The 27,643-nt window shown below is 52.0% G+C and overlaps 2 protein-coding genes and 1 long non-coding RNA gene across 4 annotated transcripts in view; 2 read left to right on the forward strand and 1 right to left on the reverse strand.

Annotated features, from left to right (window-relative positions):
- Positions 1–3,517, forward strand: part of ATP2C2 (ATPase secretory pathway Ca2+ transporting 2) — a 71,976-nt gene extending 68,459 nt beyond the window's left edge. For both annotated transcript variants that reach the window (XM_057493264.1, XM_036909395.2), the window contains exons 24-27: positions 254–401; positions 1,618–1,716; positions 1,868–2,009; positions 3,146–3,517. In XM_057493264.1, coding sequence (XP_057349247.1) covers positions 254–401; positions 1,618–1,716; positions 1,868–2,009; positions 3,146–3,264 — 508 coding nt within the window. In that variant the 3' untranslated portion in view covers positions 3,265–3,517. The remainder of the gene's footprint in view (positions 1–253; positions 402–1,617; positions 1,717–1,867; positions 2,010–3,145) is intronic.
- A 5,558-nt stretch (positions 3,518–9,075) lies between these two features.
- Positions 9,076–24,880, reverse strand: MEAK7 (MTOR associated protein, eak-7 homolog). The gene is made up of 8 exons (XM_036909399.2): positions 24,759–24,880; positions 19,952–20,128; positions 17,998–18,228; positions 17,523–17,667; positions 14,987–15,415; positions 12,848–12,966; positions 11,185–11,364; positions 9,076–10,663 (listed from the first exon to the last, which is right to left on the reverse strand). Exons 2-8 carry the CDS (start codon positions 20,102–20,104, stop codon positions 10,553–10,555), a joined length of 1,368 nt encoding a protein of 455 aa, XP_036765294.2. The 5' UTR covers positions 20,105–20,128; positions 24,759–24,880; the 3' UTR covers positions 9,076–10,552.
- Positions 24,881–25,290: 410 nt separating this feature from the next.
- LOC118924532 (uncharacterized) lies at positions 25,291–27,352 on the forward strand. Its single transcript, XR_008994153.1, has 2 exons — positions 25,291–25,337; positions 25,575–27,352. It is a non-coding gene; the product is annotated as an uncharacterized LOC118924532 (long non-coding RNA).
- The last annotated feature ends 291 nt before the right edge of the window (positions 27,353–27,643 follow it).

Here is a 27,643-nt window from a genome sequence, read left to right on the forward strand (position 1 = left end):
GGTTAAAAGCAGGTCCTCGGGTCCAGGCTCTGGGGGCGCCCCTGGGACACCTGGGCAGTTAGCTCTGCAGAACCTCTGGGCTCACCTGGGACAACCTGGAGGCAATTGGCCAAAGCCCCTTCCCGGCTGGCCTTTGATGCTGACAAGTGCATCTCCCTTTCCACGTCCATACTTAGTAATTGCCACACAACGTTCAGGAAACCACCTTCCTCAGTGTTTTATTTCAAAGTATCCTGTCTCTCCTTCTGAGCAGCTTGGGGGTAGAGCCGGTTGATAAAGACACCCTCCGGCAGCCACCAAGGAAGGTCAAGGACACAATCCTGAGCAGAGCCCTCATCCTGAAAATCCTCCTGTCGGCCGTGGTCATCATCAGCGGCACCCTCTTTATTTTCTGGAAGGAGGTGAGGGAGGCCTTGCCGGCTCATCTTGAGATGCCTGTGTTGTGGGAGATGCGGGGCTGGGGGAACGTGCAAAGCACAGTGGGCAGTCCTAGCCCCAGGGCCTCAGGTTCCATGGGGGAGACCCGTATGTGTACAGTGGGATGCAGGGGAGGGCCGGCAGAGGCCAGATGGGGAGGAAGGACTGAGGCTGCGGGCAAAGAAAAGAATAGACTTTTTTTCTAGATGTCACTAGGAAATATTTTGAAATCTACTAAAAAATACTCCCATCTTTCCCTGGAGGTGAAGTTTGCAGGTCTTACTGTGGGTCACCTTACCATGGCCTGCAGGGTCGGGGGGCCCCAGTGCCAGGACATTAGTGATCGAGATGGAAGATGAGGCAGGTGACCTGTCCATGTTTAAGCCCCAGATTGCCCACCTGCAGGACGAGGCATGTGACAGGGACATCCACCAGTTGTTTTCCTGGAGCGCCCAGTCAGCCCCAAGAGGGAAGGCTTTGCTGTTACCCCAATTCTCACCTTCCCAGGAAGGTGGTGGTCCCCCCCAAGTGCTCAGCCTGCTGGAAGGAGAGACACCCCATCCTGTGCTAACTCAGTGGCCCCCAGCATGGGGTCCCAGAGCCTGTAAGAAATGCAGCCCAGGAGCTGCCGAGTCAGGCTCAGTTTAACACGGCCCTGGGGTCTACTGAGGAACGCCGGTCCCCCAGGAAAGCTCAGGTGGGGATGGTAAAGGCTGCCTGGGCCAGAGGGCTCATCCCTGCCACTCAGGCTGTGGGAAGTGACAGCTGTCGGCCCAGAACCTTCTTCCTGCGTGTCCTTACCTTGGGCTCCAGCCCCACCACTGTGAAGTCAGCCAGCACATACCTGACCCTGGGAGGTGCAGAGCCAGGGAGGGGGCTGGCTTTGCCCCTTCAGCCTAGCTCTCCCTCAAGTGGGTACCCTTCTGCCTGCCTGCTAGGAAGTGGGTGTGACTGTAGCAGTGCCACTCCAGGAGACAGTGTCACTGCCAGAGATACCCAGGCTGCGGCCCCTCCCAGGCGTGGGGACCCACCTCTGGGGCTCCCCAGTTGACTAAAGCCTGAGGGAGGTGTGGACACAGGAGTGGTGATTACAGGCCTGCTCTGCAGAATCCTGCCAGGTCCCCAAGCTCTCGGTTAAGGACAGGTTTGTCCCAGGGAAGCCCATGGGCTGGACCCTCATCCTGCGCGCTTCTGTTCCAGATCCCCGAAGACAAGGCGAGCACCCCACGCACCACAACCATGACCTTCACCTGCTTCGTGCTCTTCGACCTCTTCAACGCCCTGACCTGCCGCTCTCAGGTGAGGCCCAGCTGCCCTGGATGCCCATCCTCCCTCCCTGCAGGGCCATGTGGTCAGGGAGAGATTGCTGCCCAAGCCCCGGGGGCACCGCTTCCATGCAGGCATCTGCGGGCAGTTGTGTGCCCACCAACATGTACCCTTCCCTCTGCAGACCAAGCTGATACTGGAGATAGGCTTTCTGCGGAACCCCATGTTCCTCTACTCGGTGCTCGGGTCCATTCTGGGGCAGCTGGCCGTGATTTACATCCCGCCCCTGCAGAAGGTCTTCCAGACAGAGAACCTGGGAGCCCTCGGTGAGCAGGGGACCCAGGGAGGGGTCCGCGGAGACCAGGGCCATCACATGCCACCTGCCCACCCGTGCCCTGAAGCTGCAGAGCTTTCTGGGTGCAGAGGCCCTGCATGGGCCTGTCCTGTGCTCAAGGGACTGGTGCTGGGGCATCCACACAGCGGGAAGCAGTGAATGGGGCGTGGAGGGCACAGAGAACCACAGGATGAAGCACCTCCACCAGGGCCGAAGGGGGCTCAGGCCCCGGGGGACTGGGGGCTCAGGGAACAGACAGGGCGTACGGTGAGGACTGGGCGCTCCGCAGGGAGGAGTCTGGGCTCAGAGCCTGAGAGGCCGGCGCCCCAATCTTGGAGCACATTAGCCCCCAGTGGCAGTGGGCTGGGTTTAACGGGCCAGTGTGGCGTGGACACCCACCTCCCTAAAGGCAGGGATTAAAGACGGGGCTCTTGGGGGCCTGAGTGTGCACGCTCCGCTGTGGAGCTCCCTCCACCCTCGCCCAGGCTTCCTGCACAGCCAAATTCTTTGACAGCTGCTCTGCCGACTAGGCCTCCTTGGCAGGAGGCTGCGATGACAGAGCAGGGGAGGCAGAGGGTCGGTGGGGGGACCTTCAGGCCCAGACTTCCCACTGGGGGGCTGGTGAGGCAGCCCCCAGGCAGCGGGCTGGGCTGTGGCCCACCCATCCCCAAGGACAGTGTGTTGGGTCTGAGGTGTGGAGACAAGGGGGCTAAAATCCCCTGGGCAAGATGGAAGGTCAGCTCTTCCCCAGAATCTAAAAAGCAGTCTCCATGTGGGTCACCTGTGGCTGCGCTGCAGGTGCGAACAAGAGAATAAAAAAAAATGTACCGGGCATGTCCATGCATTGGGAATGAAGGCGGCTTAGCCGATCTGACAAATGCCAGGTGTGTGTGGACTCCACGTGGGCTCTGGAGGGACCAGCAGGTCCTTGTGGAGCCGGTTCTGCTGCATTCTGGATCCTGGGTCCCGGCCCTTGCCTCTGCCTCTCCGCAGCTCAGGATGAGGCCTGGGGCAGGACCTCCCCAGCAGAGCTCCCTGCCAGCTGCCTGGCAGACCCCTGGGCGATGCGGGGCTGGGGGCCAGGGGACTAAATCTGTGTCTGACCCCTTTCTCATCACCTGTTCACAGATTTGTTGCTTTTAACTGGATTGGCCTCTTCTGTGTTCATTTTATCGGAGCTTCTCAAACTGTGTGAAAAATTCTGTTCCAGAGACATGAAAACCCAGCTCCACCACGAAGCCGTGTAGTGGCCCCGGCCACAGGACGTCCCCAAACAATGTACGTTTTTATGTGACTGTGGCCCTTCCCTAGCCCCTCTCAGAGGGATGTTTTAAGGACAGTAGTGTTAGGTCACTCACATGCTCTCGGGAAAACGCAGCGGCTCGGGCCCAAGCCTGCACCTGTCCATCCTTTGCTGTCCCCCGCTGGGCTCTGGGATAGCCCATGAGGAGCCGCACAGAGACACCTCGCTATTTATTAAATCACAGTGGTTTTTATTAACCATGTGTGCCTAAGTATTTGTGCCACAGCTCGAAGCAGTGCATGCCACCCGTGAGAATACGTGGGCTTCTGGTCACCTCTTGGCCTCACCCTGTCATCCACAGACTGGGCTTGAGTATTTTTGTTATGTGCTATGCCAGGGGCCCAATTATTACTTTGATGGACTTAGTGTTTTTCCTAAAACTTGGCCAGTTTGGAAACCACATGCCATGCAGGAGGCCCACGGCTTTGCATCCAGGACCATGTATGTGTCAAGGAGTCACACCCTGAACAGCCAGAGTTAAGGCCTCGTCTTCTGAGGATGAACAGTAGGTGGCCTTTCCTCCAGCGCCAGGAACCGGAATACTCCCTACCGTCCCCAAGACTAGTCTTAAAACACGCCTGCCCTTCCATTCAAGAGACGGCAGAGCAGAGGGTCTCCATCCCATCCTTCTGTCTGTGGCCCGGAAGACACCACCCTGCAGAGCCAGAAAGGGAATTGCACCTTTCAGGAAATGAAGCCACAGCTGTCACTGCACCGCCCCCACCCCCCGAACCCCAGTTATGAGAGTTTTCCAGAGAAGGCAAACCAACAGAATGGAGAGAGGGATGGGGGACAGGTTTGTTAAGGAACTGGCTCTTGTGATCACTGGGGCTGGCAAGCTTGGGATCTTTAGGGCAGGCTGAGCCTCAGGAGAGCTGCAGCTCAAGGCTGGGGCCAAATTCCTTTCTTCTCAGGGGATCTCAGGCTTTTCTCAGCTTCAGCTGAATGGGTGAGGCCCACCACCTTTGCAGGCAGTCTGCTTTATTCAAAGCCTACTGATTTAAATGGTAATCCCAGCTAAAAAATCTCTCACAGAAACATCTAGACTGGGGTGTTTGGCTAAACAGCTGGGCACCATGGCCTGGACAAGCTGACACATGGAAGCCCCAGCCCCAGCCAAGTAGCTGTGAGATTGGCTACCCGGGTGGTGACACCTGGGCCAGACCAGGAGGAGGAAGGTCAGAGTGGACCCCTGTAGCTCCCAGGCAGAGTCCAGTTTCCTCCAAAGTGAGATGCCCAGGCTTGGGGGTGGGGGGGTCCCTATGTTCCTCTGTGCCCCCACCCCCTCAAAGACTTAAATGAGGAGAGACACACGTGCCGTCCCTGCAGAAGAACAGGGGGACAGCCGGAGGAGACACCTTTGGGACACGGGCGGTATCCACACAGCAGTGCCAACCTTGGCCGACGCTGAGAGTCAAAGACCCAGTCATGCCCCACACACAGCTGGCTGTGGGCTTTGCTCTGAGGCAGGGGCACTTCCTGCCGCCCCTCTTCCTCCTCAGGGTCCTCCAGCAAACTGCTGGCCCAAGGACAATGCTGCCCCTTAAAAAGTAATAAACAAAGGAACCAGGATCTATTGATATGCTTGCAACAAGCCTCAAGTTTGCCTAAACCCAGATACTATGGAAAAACTGGTGATAGTCAAATCCGTTCTACTCTTGTTGGCTTGTACTATTGTGCCAATGCCGACTGCCCGGTTTTGGTGATGATCCTGCTATGGCTAAGTCAGAGGTTTTCATTAGGGGAAGTAGGGTAACAGGAACACAGGAACTCCGTACTATTTCTGCAACTTTTATGTCAATCCAAAATTATTTCCAAATAAATTTTATAAGGAAAGAAACTCAAAAATTGAACTAAAACATGCCAGGCAAATCTGAACGACAACACACACAGCAGAGATGATACTGTTAACCTCAAACAAGATTAAAATCAAGGCCAAAGGCATTAAGTGAAACAAAGAAGGGCATTTAACCAGACGTAATTGCCACTGAATATCGGAGAGCCCTGGGCATGCACTGCAACAGCCAGATGTACAGAGCACAGTCTGGGGAATAGGGGAAAACACACAGAAAATTCACTGGGAGACTCTAACTGGCCACATGGAAGGACACAGACTGAATTAAAAAACTGTGTCCAGTGAACCTCCCTAATCACTGCTCCGTAAGACCAAAAATGAGCAACAGAATTTGTAGGAAATACTTCAGCAAACTGGTATTTCCCAACTCTTGGGTCCAAGTGGAGATAATAAAAGCTGTGGCCAATCTAGAAGCTAAGCATGAACACGCTCCTATCAGAATCCAGGCAGCACTGCTGAGCAGAGCAGAGCTCAGAACAGTAACAGCTCTTTACTCACTTACTTTTGTTCTCTTTTATTTAGTAACTTAACCAACTTGAAAATTTTGATAAAGCAGAACAAGCAGGAGGAAAGTATAAAGCAAATTTAATTTAAAAACAATTCATAGAAACACACAAAATGAGGGGAAAAAAACTACAGAAGATTTCAAATGTTTTGTCAATTCTATGTAAATTAATTTGAAGACTTAAAGTGGAAAATTTACCAGGAAAATGTAAAAATCATCAGAACTAACCCCAGCAGATTCAAAACAACCCAATGATAAAAGAAACGGAAGTGGTTATCAAGAGTCAACCCCCTCCTTGCCGACCAAGACAAAAAGTACCAGATAAATTTTACTCGCACTTTAAGGAAGGCCTTTCATTTGCATTTTCTAGGGCCTACAAAAGGGGAAGGTCCTATATTATTTTTGTAAGGCCAGCACTACTTTAAAGCATGACTTACATAAAATTTGACCAAACCCACCACAGAGCCACTCATGTATACACACTGCTGCACAATTGCTAACCCCGGCCCAACAAATGAACACACGGAAGGATGACAGGAAAAGACAGAGGTGACTCATGAAAAGGAAAAATTCTGAGATGACCTAAAATTAAGAGACATAGGGCCAGAGAATAGGGGAGAAAGAGAAGGGAAGGTGATCGGTCAATAGCCATGGGCTGTAGCCAACCAGAAGCTCCATGTTCCTGGAAGACGTTGTTTCAACGATCACCTAGAAGGTTCCCAGAGACACTGCATCCCTCGTGTGCACGAACAGTGTCGACCATCATCAACCAATCCACGAGCTTCTCTATGGACTGGCCACCTAGCCCCGGACTTCCCCCGCTTGGCGTTCACTCACCTTCCTTATCTGTAGCTGATGTGAACTGAAAGAGCTTCCCTTCCTTGAGACCCCTTATAAATGTCCCATTTCTTGAGTCTGGCAGACAAGTTGTTTCTGTTAACTGGCCTTGCTGCTGGTAAAGCAGAAACTGCCTGGCCCAAGACTAAGTCCTTAGGTGGCTGCACCTATAACGGCTCAATAAACCCTTTTATTTCAGAGATGTGTGGGTCTCTATTGATGTGTCACTCAGCATTTGGAACCCTACAAATTTGGTATTCCTTTTTAATAACTACCAAAAAATATAAATAAAATTTAACATCTACTCTTGAGAGAAACTCTTAATAACAAATACAAATAGATACTTCCTTTACATGAAAAAAAAATGAAACAACTCTGAATAAAACTCAGAATCATGCTTAATGATAAAAGACTAGATGCATTTCCATTAAAGTCAGGAATAAAAAGGATGTATCACTACTATTAGGGTTCTGAAAGTATTTGCTGATACAACTAGTCAAGAAAAAGGAAATAAAAGGCTTAGAAACTGAAGAGTAGGGAAATTATCCTTATTTCCAGGTATGCAATCATAATAGCTATCATCAACACATTGTACATCTTAAACTTACACAATGTTACATGTCAATTATACGCCAATGATTCTGGAAACAAAAAGAAGGAAATCATGCTTGCTAAAACAGAACTCAACTGGGAGTTTATTAGAAATGTAAATTTTTGGGTCCCTTCCCATACCTACTGAATCAGAAACCCTGGGAGTAGAGTCTTAATCTTAAGAAATCCTCTAGGTGATTCTGACACAGGCTAAAGGCTGACAACCACTGGGCAAAAGAATTCAACAGGGTAACTGTGTTCAAAACCATGTAGAAAATGAAAGAGCTTTCCTAATCTCAAACATTCATCAGAAAAAAGTCCACTTACAGTGCCAGCGATGACAACACAGTTATGTTGCAAATTAGATGTGCCTATCCTTGGACAGGAAGAATCAACATTAGCCAAGTGTTAGTTTGGCCTCCATTAATCCATGTTAAATGCTGTCTCGAAAATATTACTATCAAACAAAGAAGTGTCACCAAAGGTCAGAGAAAATAAGCAGTCAAACATATGAAGGAAAACTCCAAAAAACAGTAGTAATAGGGGAATAGCTCTTACATCTTTGTATGATAAAGACTACAGTAATTAAAACATGAGACGAAGACCTACGTTCCTACAGAAATTTAGTTGATGAGAAAGTAGCATTTTAAGTCAGTGGGAGACATGTATACCACTTGGTACAAAAGGTAATAGAATTCATTTGGGGGTTAAAATAAAGGTATATTTTAAAATACATTTTGAGTGGATCAAAGATTTAGAAGTAAAAATGGAAAACAGAGAAGCAGTAGAAGAAAACATGGATTCTTTTTTTAACGTCAGAGTTGGGGAAAACTTCCTAAGGAAACTATTAATCTCTGAGACCTTAAGAGGTCAATAGAAAGAGACTCACCCCCTAGAAAACCAGGTGAAGGTTGTGATACTTTTGAAAAATGAAGCTGTTCCCTGTCACTCATGAGAATAGAAAAAAAAGTTATAGTTTTCATGTATCAGGTAAACGAAAACTAAATCCTAATACAATGTTAGAGAAAGTAGGGCAAACAAGCACTCTAATAACATGAGCTCAAAAAAGTTTTGTTAATTTGCAATATCTAGCCAAAAAAGCATGTACCTTTGGATCCAACAATTCAACTTCTAAGAGTTTATCCTTCAGACAAAAATCACACCAAGACACGAATACAGGATATTCACTCCAGTGATGATTAGCTACAAACAAAACGTCCTCCAGCCAGGGCATCACATAGTCAGTGAAAACACGGAGACAGAAAGATGGATATGGAGCCATCTGCACCAAAAAAGAGTGAGGGACACACCAGTGTGCAAAACATGGGTTGGGTGTGCAATGGGCTACCTATGGCAGGGGACTGAAGTGGCTGGATGACTGGGAAACCTGGGGAAGGAAGACAGCTGGGGAAGGGGCAGGAGGAGGACTTACCTTTCAAGCGGTATTCTTCTGTACTTTAACCTTTTTCATTATGTACACATATGGCATTTTTTAAATTAAGAAAATATGGAAAATAAGTAACAATAGCCATGATGGCACCATGGACCATACCTCTTCCTTCTAGCACCTTCTGGGGCCCTGATCAGTCTTCACTTATAGGGACACTGCTGGTCCTTCCAAATTGAATTCTTATTTCCGTTTCATAGAACAAACTCTCCATATGTTAAAACTAGCATTGTGTTTTCCCAGTCCCGGGGAGAGGGAGGCTTGTCAGGCCCAGAGGCCCTGGCTGCGGCTGACACCCTACACAGGGTTCAGCTGCACAGCTGTCCCACGCCCACTGCGAGGGCCGCGTCCCCCAGGTTACCAAGCGCCTGGACTGGACACCCCCATCCCCCGTGTAAGTGTGCTGTCTTGGGAAACAGATCCCTATTTGCCATATGTATTCTCATTGGAACGAGCACAAGCAGGAAGTGCAGACAAAATCTGGCCTGACAGCCATGAACAGAGGCAGCAGTGACAGCGCTGAGGGTATGGAGATCAACAGACCTTTTATTGGTGAGGTATTTAATTGAACTTCAAAAAAAACTTCCATAACAAACTGAAGATTCGGGACCGAATTCTTTTGACTTATGGTGAGGATTTGAGGATCCTAATGTCCTGCATCTGCTGCATTCCCATCAGCTGGAAGATCACATAATGCACCTGAGAACTATTAAAAATGGGCTTTTTGTAAGGAAAATCAGCCATGACTCAGCTCTGAGTCCTGCTGCCACCCCTCCGCCTGAGTGTGTACTTCTCTCTTGAAGGCTCATTTGCAAGGCCTTCTGCTCAGTCAGGGGCACTGCCAATGAGGAGTGTGATGAGTCTGCTGGTGGAAAATGCAGAAGCTGCAAAATGCAAACAGCCGGGTTTACTATGGCTTATAATCAGGGTGACTCAGCAATAAAGGCCACGTTTTTGTCCAATCCACAGAAGGTCCAAGTTTACAGCAAAAGGCGAAAAGAGGGGGTATATGTCTTACAGACAAACCCACAGCTCCTCTAAGCAGGGGGTACTCACAGTGTGTTAGCTCCTCAGGCCTGCCAAGAGGGCAGAGGGCAGAGGGCAGCCCTGCTCAGGGACCTGGCCCCTCTAAGCCAGCATTAGCATTTCAGGATCATTGGACTTTGTTTAAAGTGAGTCCACACTGTCAGATGCCCATCACCCACTTTGGGCCAGGAGGCCTGCAGTGACAGGGTGGTGCCAGGGTCAGGACCCCAGGCCAGTACTGTCAAGTTACCACTAATTTATGCAATGGTACATACTGGGGACCCAGAAGGTCCCCCACATTTAGATTTGTAGGTCTCCTGGCTTTCCCATTTTTTCATGGCACAGATTCATTTAAAAACAGCTGAGAAACACAGATGTGGAACTTACTGTAAACATCTATCAAGGACCACACCACTGTGATCCGTCATCTCCAAAATATTTGGCTATTTCCCCATTAATACACTGTGCTTTTTGTAAATGCAGGAGTTTCATGTCCTAGGAGGCTGTTCCCAACAAGATCAAGATTCACATCCAAAAGCCTCTGTCTTCACCAGTGAAAATGGGACATCCAGGCACGCTTTTACCTGGGACGGCCTGAGTAGGGGCCAAGGGACGGGCCCGGGATCCTGAGCGTGGAGCCCCTCCCAGGCAGGCGCTCAGATTCCCATCAAACGCTCACTCCAGCAGAGGTCTCAGTGTCTCAGTGCTTCGGATTTCATGGATATGAAACAAAGTGCAGGGATCAAGTTGTAATCTGACACTCAGGATTCTGGGAGATGCGCCCACGAGTCAGTAGATGGCATCAGAGGGATTTTACCGCGTGCCCCAATCAGAGCACCCAGGTGCGCCTGGACATGCCCAGCGCCGCTCTTGGTCAAACACACACAGGACGGGCAGAGGGTCCGCAGGCTGTGTGCTCCACCCAGAGGGGACTTGCTCCCGCTCAGGAAGGCCGGGGCGGGGGCGCCTCCTCACGCGTCAGGGGCTTCCCGGAGCCCCTGGCTGTGGCGACTCCGCCCACTGATTTCCAGCAGGGCCTGGGCCTCCGGGTCCACGTCCAGAACACTCTTGTTGCTCTTGGCCTTGGGAAGGAAGGGAGGGGTGGGTGGGCTCAGCAGCAGGTGCAGGGAGACGAGGGTCACCCCGACAGCCAGGAACAGGCAGCGGCACCCTCATGGTTTCCAGCTTGTGAGAACAGAATCAAGAACCTACTATTGCCACAAGGAAAATGAGGTGTGGGCTCTGGCTCTCTCCCTGGGGTCCCCACACCCTGGGCCGCCATCACTGGGGCAGGGGTGGGGGCAGTGACGAGGGGCAGGGGGCCTAGGAATGACTCATGGCAGAACCAGGGAGCTAGAAGGAACCCCAGACGCCCCTTGTCTGGTGGACCGGTGGCCCCTAACCCGGTTCCCACCTGTGCGGGGCCCGCGTCCTGGGGCAGCTCACTCTACCCAACCCGTGCACCCCGACAGGGCTCCCAGCTCTGCTGTGCCCTCACCAGCACCCCGTGTCCAGCAACAGCTGCCAGAAACAAGTTTGAGCAAATGACCTGCAGAAGGAGGAGTAGGAGAGGGGAAGCCAGCAGGTGGCCCTCCCAGCTCACCGGCTGTGTCCCCGCGGCATCCCCCACGGCCCACACCTCCATCTTCTGGAACTGGAAGTTCTCCGTGGCCGACAGCTGGGGGCTGTTGTACGTGGTGCACGTGGGCTTGGCCTTGCTGTGTCCCTTCCCGAAATCAGCATCAATCCACAGCCCAAAGTAACTGTGCTGCCCTCCCATGCCCTGTGGGGGGAGAGCAGGTCAGCTCCTCAGCGCTGGCATCACACACCTCGGTCACAGTACAGCTGCGACAAGGGTGGGTGGCAAGCACAGGCATTTTCTCCCCACCCCCCTTACTGAGAAACAGATTGCGGCGATTCACACACCCATTACAAGTTACTAGAACAGTCCTCGAGGTGTCCAGACGCCACCCCGTGGCTTTCTCGTGGGCTACACTGGCTGGAAGCACAGTGATACCAGAGGACAAAAAGATACAGGCCATCGGGGCCAGAGACCCAAACCATTAAAATAAGGGGTGAGGCAACACAGAACTTGACCTGGAAGCCTGTGTTGGACCGTCCTTGTCCTAACCTTGACCAGACACTGGGCTGGGAGCCTCCAACTGCTGCTCAGGGTGGTGACTGGAGGACAGCAAACAAGAGGCAGACCCAGGGGCGGCCTGACCCCCCTGAGCCCCTACCCGCAGCACTGCAGCTCCGAGCCAGTGGCCAATGGGGACAGAACTGCTGCTCAGCCTCCCTGGCCACCTCCTTCTTCAGATGCCACCCCCACTGCCTCTCCCAATGCTGAGCGAGAGACCAGAGCAGGAAAATGCAGCTGATGCTCAGGGTTCCTCCCGGCTATTCCTGGGGACCTGCTGGGGGCGACTCCTCAGGCCAGAGCCCTCGCCCCTGTGGTCACCAAACTGCCCCTTCTGGGAGGCACCAGAGTCCTCAGGTGGCCCCGTGAGGGCTGCACAGCAAGCCTGCAAAGGCGTCGCAGGGCCCATCCATCCTAATAAGGTGGACCAGCCTTTCAGCCCTTGGCAGTGTGAGCAGGGCCAGAACTTCCCAAAAGGCGCTTTGTGTTGAGCAGCAGAGAAAGGCAACAGCTGGGCGCTGGCAGGAGCCACATTTCCCACCCAAATGCAGCTGGCGGTCAGGTGCCCGTCGCCTGCCCCAGGCCCCTCGGCCCATGCTGGGCCCTCAGCCTCGCCCTCACCCTCTCCCCCCTGTGACTGAGTCTGAGGGCTGGAGCGCAGAGCAGATGGGGGTGTGTGGTCACCCTGTCACTGCTTGGGGAGCTGCCTGCCGAGTCCCAAAGGGTCTGGGGAGCTCAGCTCTGGGTGTGCCCCCCGGCCCCCCAGCTCACCCCCATGTCATGCCAGGGTAGCAACACCTGGTGGCAGGTCTAAGCCAACACCCTCTCCAGCCACGGAGGCCACAGGCCAGCCATCTGATTGCCAGGAAAACTGGCTGAATCTACCATTCACACACAAAGCCCTGACATCTCTGCAGAGGCCCATCCTTGCATGAGAAATTCTGTCCCCGCTGTCACTCTCCGAGGCACTGACGCTGCAGAATGAACTGACTGTGGCATGTTTGCATAATGAAATGCATACAGCTCCCCAACTTGCAGGGGACAGTGTCAGCCTGGCATATTGGGACAGATCACGCCACAGAACAGACACCCGAGAGTGACATCCCCTGCTCTGCCAGGTTCTTACCAGTCCATTTGGGATGGTCTGCTGCCCATGGTTCAGGTACATGTAGTGGTCATTGTAGCCCGTGCACGTGTACATAGCCATGCTGGGGGAGACCGAGAACAGGAAGCATCTGTCATCCCCTGGAAATGACCAGAGCACAGAGAAGGGGGGCACCAACTTGAGTAGCACAAAAAGCAGGAAGAGCAAACAAGCCAACTCTCAGACAGCGAAGCTGCCACACGGCCCTGTGGGAGCTCCCTGAGCCTGCTGCATGCCGGGACCTTGGCCGCCACAGCTCTGCAGGTGGCTCTCAGACCCGCAGAGGACAGGCCTGTGGCTGCCCAGGACCTGAGGATGAGCTGGGGGTGCAGGGCCAGGTGACAGCGACAGCTAAAATGGACTGTGGCATCTGCTTGCTGGGGATGCATTCTGGCCCTCGCCAAGGCACAGAGCTGCCCACCACTGGCAGGCCGGGGGCTCCAAGCCTGGAAGAGTGGCCCCTTTAACTAAGAGCAAGGTGCTCAGAGAGCACCTAGGGCTTGACATGGCACCGGCACAACCTAAAGAAGGCACAGACCAAAGGGGCAGGAAGCCTGCAGGTGCTCTGCTGCCCTCAGGACCAGCTGCTCAGGAGGCGGCACACAGTGAGGGACTGTCAGCCACAGGCCACCAGGAGAAGGTCCTGGTCAACACAGGACACCCCCGGCCCCCTAGGTCTGAGCATGCCTCCCTCCTTCCCTGATTTACCACAAGGACCATCAGCCCTGGGACAGTAGAACGTGGCCCAGAGGCCGTGGCCCATACTGACGGCGTGAAGGGCACCTGATACCAAACAAGCCATAGGAGCTGACACGGACGCATCTGCGTCCTTTGGGGGTTGGGCCGTGCGCTGGGTGGGAGGGGTTACGGGAAGCCGACTGGGAGTGAAGGTGGAGCGCGGGTGGGAATGGGCCTCCGCGGCCGTGGGGGTCCAGCAGCTTCTGGAGGCCATGCACTACGCTGCAGCGTTGGGAAGGCCGTCCGAGATGGAGAGGGCTGGGTGACAGCCGCTAAGGAACAGGGCTCCCACGTGGAGCCCACGGCAGGGTTTGTGAGCATTGGGGTGGGGCAGAAGGGAGCCGAGCCCGGAGAGGTCACTTGGAGCCAGACGACAGGGCGCTACTACCAGGCCTGAGACTCAGACTTGCTTCCGCGGGCTCAGGCAGCTCCAGGCTGGGGCAGTTTCAGACACAGTGAACCTGCTGTCCCCATGAGGGGCATATGCTTCACTTTGCTTGGCAATTCTAAGACGGCCTTTGCCCCAGCGTCTGTGGGTCCTGGATGCTAAGTGAGGTGATGGAGCCACAACGGGTAGCCATCACCTGCAATGGACCCCATTCTAGGGCTCCTGGGTCTGTGTGCTGTTGGGGCAAGGCCACGGGCGGCAAGGTCACCCTAGGAGGCAGGGCAGGGACCCAGGAGTCATCCTCGTCTGCTGCCAAAACAGTGAAGCCAGCAGAGGGCTCCTCTCTCTCTCACGTAGGATACTCGAGGACCACGCAGCCAAGACCCCCATCACACGCCGCGTACAGCTGCTCTCCCACACGGCGCCACATCACGTGGCTCTGGGAACCCAGGCCCAGGGCAAGGAGGCCGCTCGCCCGGGACCAGCGCCAGACTCAGAGGCTGCCAGCTCAGCCCAAAGCCACGGGCTTTCAACTGCACCACAGAAAACGTGGGCAAAAATGAGGTGACTCCGTGACCGTGATGTCACTTCAAGTCTCAAATGCTCAACCGGTTTCCAGGACAAATTACCTGACGCTCTCAAACGTCACCTGAGTCTGCGATGCAAGGCTGCCCCCTCCTGGAATTCCCTCCTCATTTCAGAGCAGAACGAATTTAAGTTCAAAAACAGTAATTTCCATTCCTCTTCAGAAAGAGTAACTTTGCTTGTTACTAAACATTAAAACCCAGCAGAGCTAACCTGGAATTGATAGTAAAGGAGCTGGAAAAAGTGGAAGTTTATTGTAATGATTTTCAGGTTTTCTTCCCATATCCTAGAGCAGAGCCTCCAACCATGCCTGGAGCAGGTGGAACAAGGCTTCTGGGCACCTACACACCCTGTCCTGCTCAGAGGCCTCCAGGCAGCAAGAAGCAGGGCTACTACCTGGGGGTTGTTACCTTGAAACTGAGGCTTGACCTCCCAGGAGCAGGAAGCGAACCCACCGAACACGTGGCCGTCATGGTCCTCAAGGAGCACCACGCAGGGCCCCCGCTGGGTGATGTGCCCACAGAGCTGGGCGAAGCTGTGCCCGTGGAGCTCGGACGAGAAAAGCAGACGCCAGCCATGCTGCAGCGCCCTGGGCAGGTGGGAGTTGATGTAGATGACCGACAGGACGTCCAGGACGCTCTCAAACTCCCCGCCCTGGTCGACTTGACGCTCAGGGACCAGGGTGGCCAGACTGAGGGGCGAGTGCAGCAGGAGAAAGCCCCTGTGGACGACTACGCTCAGGAAGGCGGCCACGTGGGGGGCCCTGAACACCCAGTCCTCGATCACGGTGCGGCCACAGTCACAGTCCAGCCGCTGAGGCCCCAGGAGCTTCTTGCCGTCTAGGGCAGGAGAAAACGGCACAACCACATCACCTTGTATTTACTACCTAACCTGCCCCACCATGGGGGAGCCCATGTGGCTTCTGAGCACTTGACTGGTGGCCCGTCTGAATTGAGAGGTGAGGTAAGTGTAAAATGCCCACCTGATTTCAGACTCGATTATGAAAAAAAAAGTAAAATATCTCAATCATTTTCTATATTAATTCCCAGTGTTAAATTATGTTTGGACATTAAAATTGATTTCACTTGTTCCTTTTTACTACTTTAATGTGGCTACTAGAATATTCAGAATCTCATGCATGGCTTGCATTGGTGCCTGTCATATTTTCATTGGACAACACAGATCGAAACAATTCATGTCAACCCTCTTGACTTTTATCTCCCTTTAAGATGCATGTCAGAGGCCCAGGGGACAGCCCTTCTCTGACCCCAGGCCCAGCCCTGGACGCCTCAGCAGCTGCTCCTGAGAGAGGCTGCCAAGGGCTTCGGCCCCAGCAAAGCCACCTGGAGAGAACTTAGACGTGCGTTATTCTCCAGGCAAGTCAAGTAGTGGCGGGTGACTTACTGGGCGCCCCACCAGTTCATCTGGGAAGAACGACTTTCATTGACTATGAGTTACGCTTGTTTCCAAGCAACGTCTACAGCTTGTTTTCTATCTTACCTACTAAGAATGGAAGTGATATGGTGGAAATATCAGAAGACAGACTGCTGATATTTTATACATAAACATATATATATATAATGATGTGTTATGTTATTTTTCTTTCCAAGCTCCAAATACATCACTTAGATTAATTTTTGAAATACCTATTTTCAAACTGCATTTAAAAATCCAGCTGTATATGTGAAGGGGTATGTGGGGGGTACTTGGTGAAAGGGGAAGCCTAGTAAACATAATGTCCTTCATGTAATTGTAGATTAATGATACCAAAATAAAAAAATAATAAAAAATCCAGCTGTATAATAAAACAGTAACATTCTACACAACAAATCTACTTGGCAAAGAGATTCGCCACAAGGTATTTTTAAATCCCAAGTAAATTTAAATATGTGTCTCTCTTCCAACATTTTTCTCTAGTGCACTTGGAACATTGTCCAGAATAGACCATCTGTTAGGCCACAAAACATGCCAAAACAAATTTAAAACGATTGAAATTATACAAAGTTATGTTTCACTTGTTCCTTTTTACTACTTTAATGTGGCTACTAGAATATTCAGAATCTCAACCACAATGGAATAGAATTCAACCACAATGGAACAGAATTACAATAATAGAGATTTGGGAAATACACAAATTCACAGAAATTAAATAACACATATCTAAATAACCAATAGATCAAAGAATAAATTATAAGAGAAGTTAGAAAACTGAGATGAATAAGAACAAAAACATAACATACCAAAACTTACAGGGTTCAGTTAAAACAGTGCTTAGAGGGAAATGTATAGCCATAAATGCCTATATGACAAAAGAAGAGAGATCTCAAATAAATAACCTAAATTTCTACCTTAAGAAACTAGGAAAAGACCAAAGTGAGCAGAAGGAAGGAAGGAACACTTAGACATCACCTTATATTTACTTCAAGAGAAATGAAGTAGAGATTAATGATAGGAAATCAACATAATCAAAAAGGTGGCTCTTTGAAAATACACATACACACACACACACACACACACACACACACACACACACACCAATAAACCTTTAGCTAGATTGACCTAGAACAAAAGAGAGTCTCTCAAAGGACTGAAGTCAGAAATTAAAGTGGGGACACCACTATTGATCTTGTAGAACAAGGATTGTAAGAAAATAGTGTAAACAACTATGGTATTTAATTTCTACATGTTTGTGAATTTTCCAAATCGCCCTGTTATTGATTTGTAATTTCATTTCATGGTGGTTGAACATACTTTATATGATTTTTACTCCTTTTAAATTTACTGAGGCATGTTTTACAGCCAACCAATAAGATAAGCTAAAACGAAGTTGGGGGACTCACATTTCCTGATTTCAAAACTTTACTACAAGGCTGCAATAATCGGGACAGCCTGGTGCCACTCTATGCTGCCAGGGTCTTGGTGGGTGGGCGCATGCAGGGCACTTGCCTTGGAGCTTCATCTCGGAGAAGAGGTGGGTGGCCAGCACCTGCACGCTGGTGGGGGAGCCTGGGGCTTTCTTCTGGGTCCAGCCTCTCAGCTCCTGCCTGTAGTTTAGCACATGCACTACAGAACCAACCAGATCCTCTGTAAACTGGAAAACCACGGTTTTACCACTAGGAACATTTCCACCATGACTTATGCCCTGCATCATATCAACATTCTCTCTTTAATGCCAACAATGGTGGACTGCAATGCGTGTGAGATCGTGTAGTGCAGGTGGTCTTTATTCTAATGGTACCCTTGGTGGGTCCGGTTCTGCCAAGGCCTTTGTCCAGGGGGTTCTGACCCCAACAAGCTATGTGGCCCAGGACCCCCCAAAGGTGGACTCTCCACCATGCCTCCGCCAGCGGCTTACCATCCTAAAGCCCCCACCTGATGACACCGAGCCCACCTGGGATGGTGGCCAGGGCCCCGCCTCTACCTTGGAGACTTCTCTTGCCTTCACAGGACCTTCCATGGCAGAAATCATCCTCAGGATCACGAGGCTCTTCTCCTCAGAGCTTCCTTTCAGCAGGTGAGACAAGGACACTGTGAACTGCACCCGGGAGACACCCTCACCGGGCCCCTTCGCCCGCCCAGGCAGGTCGGCCCTCCGCATGCCATCATACAGTCTGCTGACCATCTCCGGGGGCAGAGCGTCCCCAACATGGCTCTGTTGGGGACAAGTGGGAGAAAAGGCAGGACAGAGTGTGAGTTAAAAGCACAAGGACCCCAGGAAATAACGAGGAGACCCAGACCACTTGCAGCAACCCCAGGACACTCCACCAGCTCTCAACCTTCCTAAACCCCCACATGCACCATCTCACCCCCGCTAGGCCATCACATCACCCAGGACGCATGCATGACATGTCCTGGCTTGTGGCTCACCTTGGCCATCAGACTCTTCCACAATCTGTTCCATCCTGCCCTCCAAACTGCAGTCTCCCCAGATTGGCCACGTCATTCCTGCCTCTGGCCATCGTCTGCTCTTCACTCTGCTTACAACACCTGTCTAGCCTCTGACACCCGCCATTGGCATGTCTGTGTTTATTAACACCTGGAACAGATGTCTGGATAGCTAATCTGGTCCCCTCTGTATTAGGGACTTCCAAATATATTGCAAATCTATTAGCTAGCTTTCACTTCTTACCCAAGTTCTTTGTGCTCAATAAGCATTTAACATTTTTATTTAAATGTGAAATCAAATTCTTAATTAATGCCTTGCCAATAGCACTCTGTAAACATACTTTTCCTCTTTCACTCCAACATCAAATCTGGTTTGGTGCAGGGATTATAAATAAATGGCGAGAGAGCACAAATCACCAGTGAAATCAGGACCCTCCTTCAGAGCAGGGCCTGAAAGCTGGGCTGTCCTTTAACAAGTCACCACGCGCATGCTGTGTGTGACATCTCTCTTCTGTGGTTCTGGTAAAGAGACACCGCCCTCGCTACTCAACACGAGCGCCCCTCCCTCTGTTGGCGCTTTTAAAGTTTTACAGGCAAAGCAACTTGCAATTCTTTCCCAAAGGAAACTTCATTCAGTCGCTGTGGTTTCCTGATTAACCTTTAATCCCATTTATCTTGATATTCACCTGTGAGTGCGGCCACCCACTCTGCATCCAGGACACTACTTGGTATCTGGTCTGTCTGTTCCAGCTTCGTGGACGCTTTTGGTCTAAGCGGGGCATGCACACTACCGCTGTGACTGGGAAACCTCCCTGGCCAGTGTCCTCATCTGTAAAGTGATCCCCAGGGCCCCCACCAGCTCCCACTCCCCATGTTCTAAGAGAACTAGAAGGTGGCCATGTGCCTTCACACGCTGCAGCCGTGCCTGGTGCCCCAGAGGATGGGCGGCTTCCCCTCTTTGCCACGGTCTTGCCTCAGTCTAGGCTCTCAAACACACAGCTAGGAGCCCGGGGAATGGGACAAAAAGATGGGGAAATGGGCAGTTTCCTTGTCTGGTGAACCTTGAATTTGAAACGTCACTATCTTGTTAGGAGCGACGTAACATTCCTAGGACATCGAACACCCACGGATTTACCTAAAGATAAAGGCATCCTTCTAACTGTGATGACTGGGCCTGCAAGCCCCACGAGGCTGTCTGTCACCCAGCCTGGATGGGAACCAGGAGACGCAGCTCCAGAGATGGGAGGCAGGGTTGGCCCCTTCGGTTGGCCTCAAGTCAGAAATGTCCCCAGAACATCACACTCCAAAGGCAGAGGAGCAGCTGCGGCGAGATCACTGGCCGCAAAGCTGAAAACACACCACCTGGCCCCTCACAGGTCCTGTTCCCATAGACAGGCCTTACAAAAATGGAGAGTCAACTTTGGCCTGAGAGCCATAGTTTGCAGACCCCTGAAGACCCCAGACTGAACATGTACTGCTGTTCCCCTTGCCTTTAGTGCCTCCAGAGAGAAGGAGCCGGGTGAGGTATTGGAGCCGTGCTGTTCTGATGACAGAGCGTCGAACAATCTATCGATCTCCGCCTGCTCCTCAGGAAGAAACTGTGAACAAAATTCCTGCCCTGCGTGGCTTTTACTATTCCCCATCTTTCCTTAGTCTGGCAGAATTCTCTGCAGAAGGAAAAGATATCAAGTTAGAGGGAGAAGGCAAAATGTAATGTCATAGAAAATAAATGTTGATAATTACATGGTCAAATTAATAGATATTATTAATTTAGCTGCAAAATGCAGCTGAAACACATCAGAGCTACCTAATGTTATTTCCACGTGGTAGAAATGCATACTTGATACAAATAAAGTGGGAACATCCAACCCTGATTCCCACGATCCCCCAAAGCCTCCCCATCGTGGCCAAATGACAGTCTGGATTTCTTTATTTGAAAACACAGTGCCCAAGCTCATGTAACTAAAAGGTAGAAAAATCTGTATTTTAATCTAAATACTCATTTTTTTCAAACCTGAGTTGAAAAAAAATCTGCAAGGCTGGACGATCACATGTATCTGAATAAAATCAAAGCTTTGAAGATACGATGGCCAAGTGCACACGCCGGTGGGCAGGTTTCCCTTTGGCATCCTGGCTCCACCCCCTCCAGCCATGTCACGTTAGGCAAGCTCCTGAAACTCTGTCCCTGGATGTCCTCATTTGCAAAGTGGGAATAATCACAGCCCTACGTCAGAAGCTGTTGCTGTAATTAGACCAGTCAGCCAAAGCAAAGGGCTGAGAACACGAGTGTGGTCCGTTCTGGGCATCAGACACAAGTCCCTCTGGGCAGTTCCTTCCTGCCCCCTGTTGGGCTCAGAGGACCCCCTCTGTCGACCTCTGCATGCCCTCCACCCAGCTCAGCCTTAGACCTGGCTGGTGCCTTAACTGAAATGGAGTATAAGACTCTCCTCTCAAAGAGAGAAATGTGGTATCCACATATAAATCAAGTATAAAAACCAAATGAGTATTCATATTTGAACTGACTGTTTATAGTTCATAATGCATGAGCAAAACCAAAAGTTTCTGTGATGACTGCCCTTATACTGTTCACTATGTAACTTATTCATTATGTAAGAATTTGTTCTCCATGTAAGAACTTGTTTGTTATGCCTCAGAAGATTGGAGACTGACGAAAATTAGGCTTGGGGTGTATTAATGATTGTGCATTGAGCATTGACTCCCCTATACAGAATTTTATTGTCGTTAACAACCATTTGATCAATAAATATGAGAGATGCCCTCACACACACAAAAAAATAATAAATAAATAAATAAATAAATAAAAATAAAAAAGGATAGACTTCCAACGGTAAAATAAATAAGTAACCGGGATGTAATGTATTGCATAAGGAATATAGTCAAGATATTGTAACAGCTTGGTAGGGTGATAGCTGGAACCTAGAATTATGTATATAAATGTTTTATCACTGTGTTGTACACTTGAAACTAATGTAATGTAATACTGTGCGTCAACTACCCTTCAATAAAAAATAATTATTTAAAAAAAAAAAAAAGACTCTCCTCTCTCACACTGCTCGTGCCCTCACCGTCCCCTGGTTCATGCCTGATTTGCCCACTAAAATCTGAAAGTCACAAGAGACTGCTCCTCGGCCACATGCCTAGCACGTGCCAGCCTGGTGCATGTGGGCATAGGACGTGCCTGCCCAATGGCTGTGTCGTTCCTTGCTGGCTTCTCAGGGGGACAGGCCCATTCTTCCACCACTTTATGGGCCCTCATGTACAAATTTCAGGAGGCTGGCCTGGGTCCGTTGCGACTCACTCCCAGACCCCCACAGTACTCAGGGGCCCCACGGGTCAGTGTCACACACTTTCCCATCACCAGCTAGTGCCAGGCCCAATGACAGGCTCCAGGATGTGCTCTACCCTGCATCTGGGCACAGGCCACGGCAGGGACTGCACACATCCTATTTGGTTGGCTGAGCCTCCCTGCCTGGAGAAGAAAACAAGCCCAGAAGCCACGGGAAAGCCAATCATGAGGGTGGGAACTCAAGTCAATGCCACCTCCAGCCTCTCTTTAAGGGCAATGCCACTTAAATGCCATGCTTCAAACTCCCAAAATTCTGAGAAGGCTTCCTCCCTGCTTACAACCAAAGAATCACTCTACCACAGGGATGCCAGTCTCTTTAAGGGGGACTTCTGGGGCTAAAAGGCTGCCAACACTTAAATGTCCCTCCTCAGAAGTTTCTAGATGGTCCACTACTGAGAAATCAGAATACCCACGGGTTGTGCCCCTAAGAGGCCCTGGGTCCCACCTCCTCCAAGACACCACTTGTTCCTTCAATAACTAACTCAGCATCTCCTGGGCCAGGCCCCGTCAGAGGGCAGGTAGAGGCCCTGGCTACAGGAGCGCCCCATCCAATGGGGAAAGACAGACATGTGCCATGAGGGTATGTGGGGATGGGGCTGAGGGGGACACAGGAGTCAGCACGCCCACAGGTGGCTTACCCAGGAAGTAGGCACAGTGCACACCACGATGTGGGGTGTAGACGGAGATCAAGGAGAGGTCCGGTGGGGGGACAGGCACCACAATGGGCCACAGAGCAAGAGGAGCCCCCTCTGCCTCACCCAGTCCCCAAACCCCCTCCTCCATTCCACTAGAAACAGGCTGCCACACTATTGTCTGAAAACAGAGCTGTGCAGAGCAGCCTGGCCAGACCTCCCAGGGCCCCAGTGCTATAAGAAAGGAACATGGAGAACAGGAGCGCACACATGCACAAAGGCACAGACGTCAGCATGGGGGTGGGTATAGGGCAGCGCCAGCAGTACACACCAGCAAAGGCCCAGAAGCAGGGCACGCAGGCAACACGGGCTTTGAGTTGGAGGGAGAGGGTGTGTGGCAACCGCAGGCAGGAGCCACAGGCCTGGAGTCTGCAAGGAAGGAAGTCAGGCAGCCTCTGAGAATGCGCTCCGGCCCCACCAGTACACGCACAACAGCTCCAAGAACAACCCCACTTCCGTGTAAAGAGCCCCTGCAAGGCAGGCTGAAGTCATGACGATAGTACAAAGTGTCCCCAGGTTCATCCATCCTAGCCTGGGTTGTTTTAACCATGCCAGAAATCTCTTTCATCAACTTTAGGGAGGAAATGAAGGCTTTCGATGCATTCTTACTGCTTCTCAAATCCCAGCTCCTGAACTTCGTTTCAGTCCCTGGCAATAGTTTTCTCATGGGACAGTTCTGCGTATACCACCCTCTGGGGGACACCATTTTCCTAGCAAGTTACGCATAAAACCACCCCACTGGCCTGAGCCGTCTGTAGGTGTGTATCCAGTTCTCTTCCAGGAGGACACACATCAGTGTTAAGATCCCTTACACCAGCCGTTCTCGACTGGGGGCAGTTTTGTCCCCTAGGAGATATTTGTTGCTTGGTTATAAACCTGGGGAGAGGGGTGCTGTTGACATACAGTGGCTAGAAAGCAGGGGTGTTGCTAAATACAATGCACAGGACAGCCCCTCCTGCCCCCCCAACAAAGAATGACCTGGCCCCAAATGGCAGTAAAGCTGAGGGAGAGAAACTGACTTCCAAGGATGTGGGGTGGTGGGCAGGACGGAGGGTCTGCACTCAAGTGTGCTGATATCTAAAGCACCCCTCTCAGTGCTGGGGCCCGGTTCTGAAGTTATGTTGTAAGCAAGGATGGGCAGTTCTGAACTCAAGTTTTGACCCAGGTTGGTTTTATGACTGTGGGCAAGTTACTAAGCCTTTCAAATCTTAGTAAAATGGGGCAAGTGCCACCAGTCATGTAATGAGGTGGAAAGGATTAAATGAGGTACCACAGTGCATTTAATTCTGCTTTCTGGAGGTAAGAGATGGAGACAGATGAGCAAAGACAGTGGAAGGTTGAGTTCTTGCCTTGGAACAGGGGAAACAGCCCAGCCTGGAAGGCAGGACTCCCTCCGTGCTGGGAGGGCGTCAGGGGCCATTTCCCTGCAGAATGGAAAGCTATCCAAGGATAAGCCTAGTCGGCATCCCCGCAGAGCCTCGTCACCCTCGCCTGCCGACTTCCAATCCCCATCTTCAAGAGACCCCCTACCTCTAACGGGCCACTGTCCTGGGAGCAGTACCCGGCCCTCAGCACTCCCTTCCAGGTAAGTCTCCCCCTGCCTCATCTGGACAGACTGACGTCCAGCCCCGTTCCCATTCCACAACCAGCAGCCCTCTGCAAAGGGTCAGCTCCAGCCTGGACCTGCCTTCCGGCTGCTCGCAGTCCCTGCCTCCCTGGCTAATCTGCAGGGGTGCTGGCCTGGGAGCGTTTTCTTTTCCCCTGTCTGCCCTGACTCCGGAGGGATAAGCCTAGCACGCTGGTCAGAATGCAAGGGGGAAGTCCCCCGCACCTGCTCCAGTGTAACCCCGACGCCTCTTCCCGCAGACTCCTGCCGCGTCTACACCAGCTCCACGGCCCTCCCCTCTGGACAGCTGGCCTTCACTCTGGGGCCTTGGAGACCCCGGGGGGAACACCGGCCGGGACCCTCTGATCGTGACCACACGGAAGGGGAACGTGCAGGGTGATTTTGTGCTCCGCCTGACCACAGGGGGACACCCTCCCTCCCTCACAGCTGTCCCCCCACCTCCTCGACTCCCCCAGCCCCGGGCCGGAGGTGTGGGCAGGCAGAGAGGGGCAGGGCCCGGGCCCACTAGGGACACCATCGTCCCTACCCGAGCCGAGCTGCTCCATCCAGGCCACCAGGCCGGCGACCCCTGCCCTCAGCTTAACCCTCCCTGGCCCCAGCAACTGTCCTACCTGCCTTTCCGGTCTAGCGCCTGGATTTTTCCCGGGAACAGCCCTCCCCGTTGCCAGGTGACGACTCTGACGAGCGGATTCTGCTCCAATCACAGAAGAGGAAGCCGAGAGGCGGAGCCCCAGGGAGAAGTCAACCAATAGCAATGCATCTCGTGAGAAGGGGCTGGCGCTGGCGGGCGGGGGCACGGACCGAGCCTACGGAAGCATCTCCGGGAAGGCTGGGTTCCCGCAGGCGCAGCTGGGGAGAGCTGAGAGCTAGGGCTGGCGGCGGGTCTGGGAAAAAGGCTGCTGATTCGGGGTTAAGAGCCAGGGAGGGGCACTGGGACAGAGCGGGGTGTGGCTTGGGTGGGGAAGAGCGGCGCGGGTGTGGCTGGGAGAGAGGAGGGTGGGCCCCAGTGAGGCTCAGGGGAGGGAAGGGGCACGTGAGCCAGACCCGCACCTTCCCCTCCTGAGGCCTCTGCAGATCGGGACCCGGGCAGCTCTCCTCCGACCCCACCCCTCACCTTCCCGGTAAGCAGGTCTCTGCCCACAACCCTTCCCAGTTGCATTTCAAGGTGCCTAAGTCCCCCTCCAGTCTCGGTAAGTAAACCCCCCCTGACTCCACACCCTTCTCCAGCCAGTACCCACCCTCCCCTACCCCCATCACTCCAAAATGTTTCAAGACTTTCCCAAACTACTGAAACCTACCTACCACTAATTCCAAGGGGCACTTTCAGCCCTTGGCTGTGGGGCTCGCAGCCGGCACCCCGCTTACCCCTCCAAGCTCTCCCTCCTGGGTTTCCAGGTCGCCCCTTCTGGCTTTTCCCTCTCTCCCAGGCGGTCTTCACTGGGGCTCTGCTCTCCCGGAGGCCCTCCTGCTGTCCCCCATGGCCCTCTCTTTCACACCTCCAGGCCTCCCTGAGATGACAGCCTTCCTTGGGAATTCATCCCCCATCTGGCTGCTGCGCCGACCCCACACCTGCCCGCCCAGCTTGCACTCTGCCCCTTGCTTATGTCGCGTCCTCACAAGGCTGCACCTCAAGCTCAGCCCAGCTGACCCCAAACAGCCTCTTCCCTCCAGAACTATTTACCTCCTCCCTCCGCGCATCACCACCTTCCGGGCCTGAGTCGGGCACCCGGAGTCCTCTGGATGCCTCCTCCTCTCTCTACGTGCTGAGTTATCCTAAATCTGTTCAGCCTCCAAGACATATCCTCTATCCACCCACTTCCCTGCATGTCCCCAGGTACCCCTGGTCCAGGCTGGACCACACACCAGAGCCAATAAAACACTTAATGTCCCCTAAACTGAGTGATAGTATCACACTCACCAGGCCAGAATGACAGGCACAGATAAAACCAGCTGCTGCATTTTACTGCTGCTAAAGCTCACAAGGAACAGTATTTCTCAAGGACACCCAGCTACAGCTATAACGTGTCACAACTTATCACTCTTTTGAGTAATAACTGTTTTACTTAAGAAGGACTTTACACTTTAAAACCCTAGATTAGGAGAAATTTTGCTGTTTGAAATTCTATCAGTAAGAATGAAACTTCCCACTCCCACCAGGAGAACGTAAGTCAGCATTGGCAGAGAAGAGCCTGGGTGTCCAAGCCAGGTGCAGAGCTCCAGGTGTGCGTCTGGACATGACATGCCACAACAGTCTTAACTCTGTGGTTCCCAAGGAAGACAGGAACCAGGTCCACTTTGTAGCCCAGACCTGGTGTTGGCCGTGCATGGTCCCGCTTGGCTCTGAGCATGTCAAAACACTGCTCCTTTTAAATTCCACCCCAACCCCACCTTCCACACAATCCTAGGAAGCGCCCTCTTTCCCTATCAGGTGAGCTGCCCAGCATCCTGGTGCTACCGGGTGGCAAACCTGATGTGTCAGACTACAGGTTGGCCCGATGGTCAGGCTCGTGGGGCTAGGACAACTGTGAGGTCCAACAGGGCAACAGTGGTGCTTGTCTGCCGGTTCGCAGGTACGCAGGGGGCACCTGCTACGTGCAGACGGAGGCACCGCAGCAGGGGGTTCAGAGTCCCCTGTGCTTCGGCATCAGCCCCCCTGTGGAATGAGTGGGGCAGTGCCGATTACACTAAAGGGAGGGGATGGGGCTGTGGATGAGGGATTTGGGAAAGATAAAGGAAAAAGAGAATGAGGGCAGCGAGAGACTCTAGTGGGGACATAGGTGGGAGGGCCACTGCTGCCCCCTGCCTCCGTGTGCTCGCGCCTGCCGGAAACCGGCTCAGTAACCTCCGAGGCCAGGGCTGCTCTTTATCATCGTGAACCTGTGATTCTAAGCAACACCAGGGATGTAATGCCCCCTGAAAAAGCAGTCTACTAGCCCAGGCACTAAACCTGGGGGTTGCAGATTTTTCTGGGGAAGGCCAGGTAGTAAATATTTCAGATTTTTCTCTCCACAAGGTCTGTATTACAGCCACTCAACTCTGCTGTCCTAGAACAAAAGCAGCACAGACAATATATAAACAACTGAACCTGGTTGCCTTCCCCATGACTTTACTGATGGACCCTCGTTTGAATTTCACATAATTTTCATGTCAGGAAATACTCTTCTTGTGATTTTTACCCTCCAACCATTAAAAATGTGAAAAATTATTTTTAGCTCATTGGCTCTTCAAAATCAGGCAGCCAGCTGGACTTGGCTTGCAAGACGAGGTTTGCTGACCCCTTACTTTAAGTTACTGTGGTTACTGTGTTTTAAGTCACATTTATGTGAGCTTCAGATTTGCGGATTTCTGTTACATAACCCTTAAAAGCTGGGTTTATTTGGAGAGCTCCCAGTTACAGATCTGGCTCCCAACGCACATGGCCTCGGCTACAGGCATTTAACTCAAGAAAGTTTGGAGACTCCAGAATCTCCCAAGTTCACTGAGGTTGTGGTTTGGG

The sequence above is a fragment of the Manis pentadactyla genome, chromosome 15 (assembly GCF_030020395.1).
Source record: "Manis pentadactyla isolate mManPen7 chromosome 15, mManPen7.hap1, whole genome shotgun sequence".
In the NCBI taxonomy this organism is placed as follows: Eukaryota; Metazoa; Chordata; class Mammalia; order Pholidota; family Manidae; genus Manis; species Manis pentadactyla.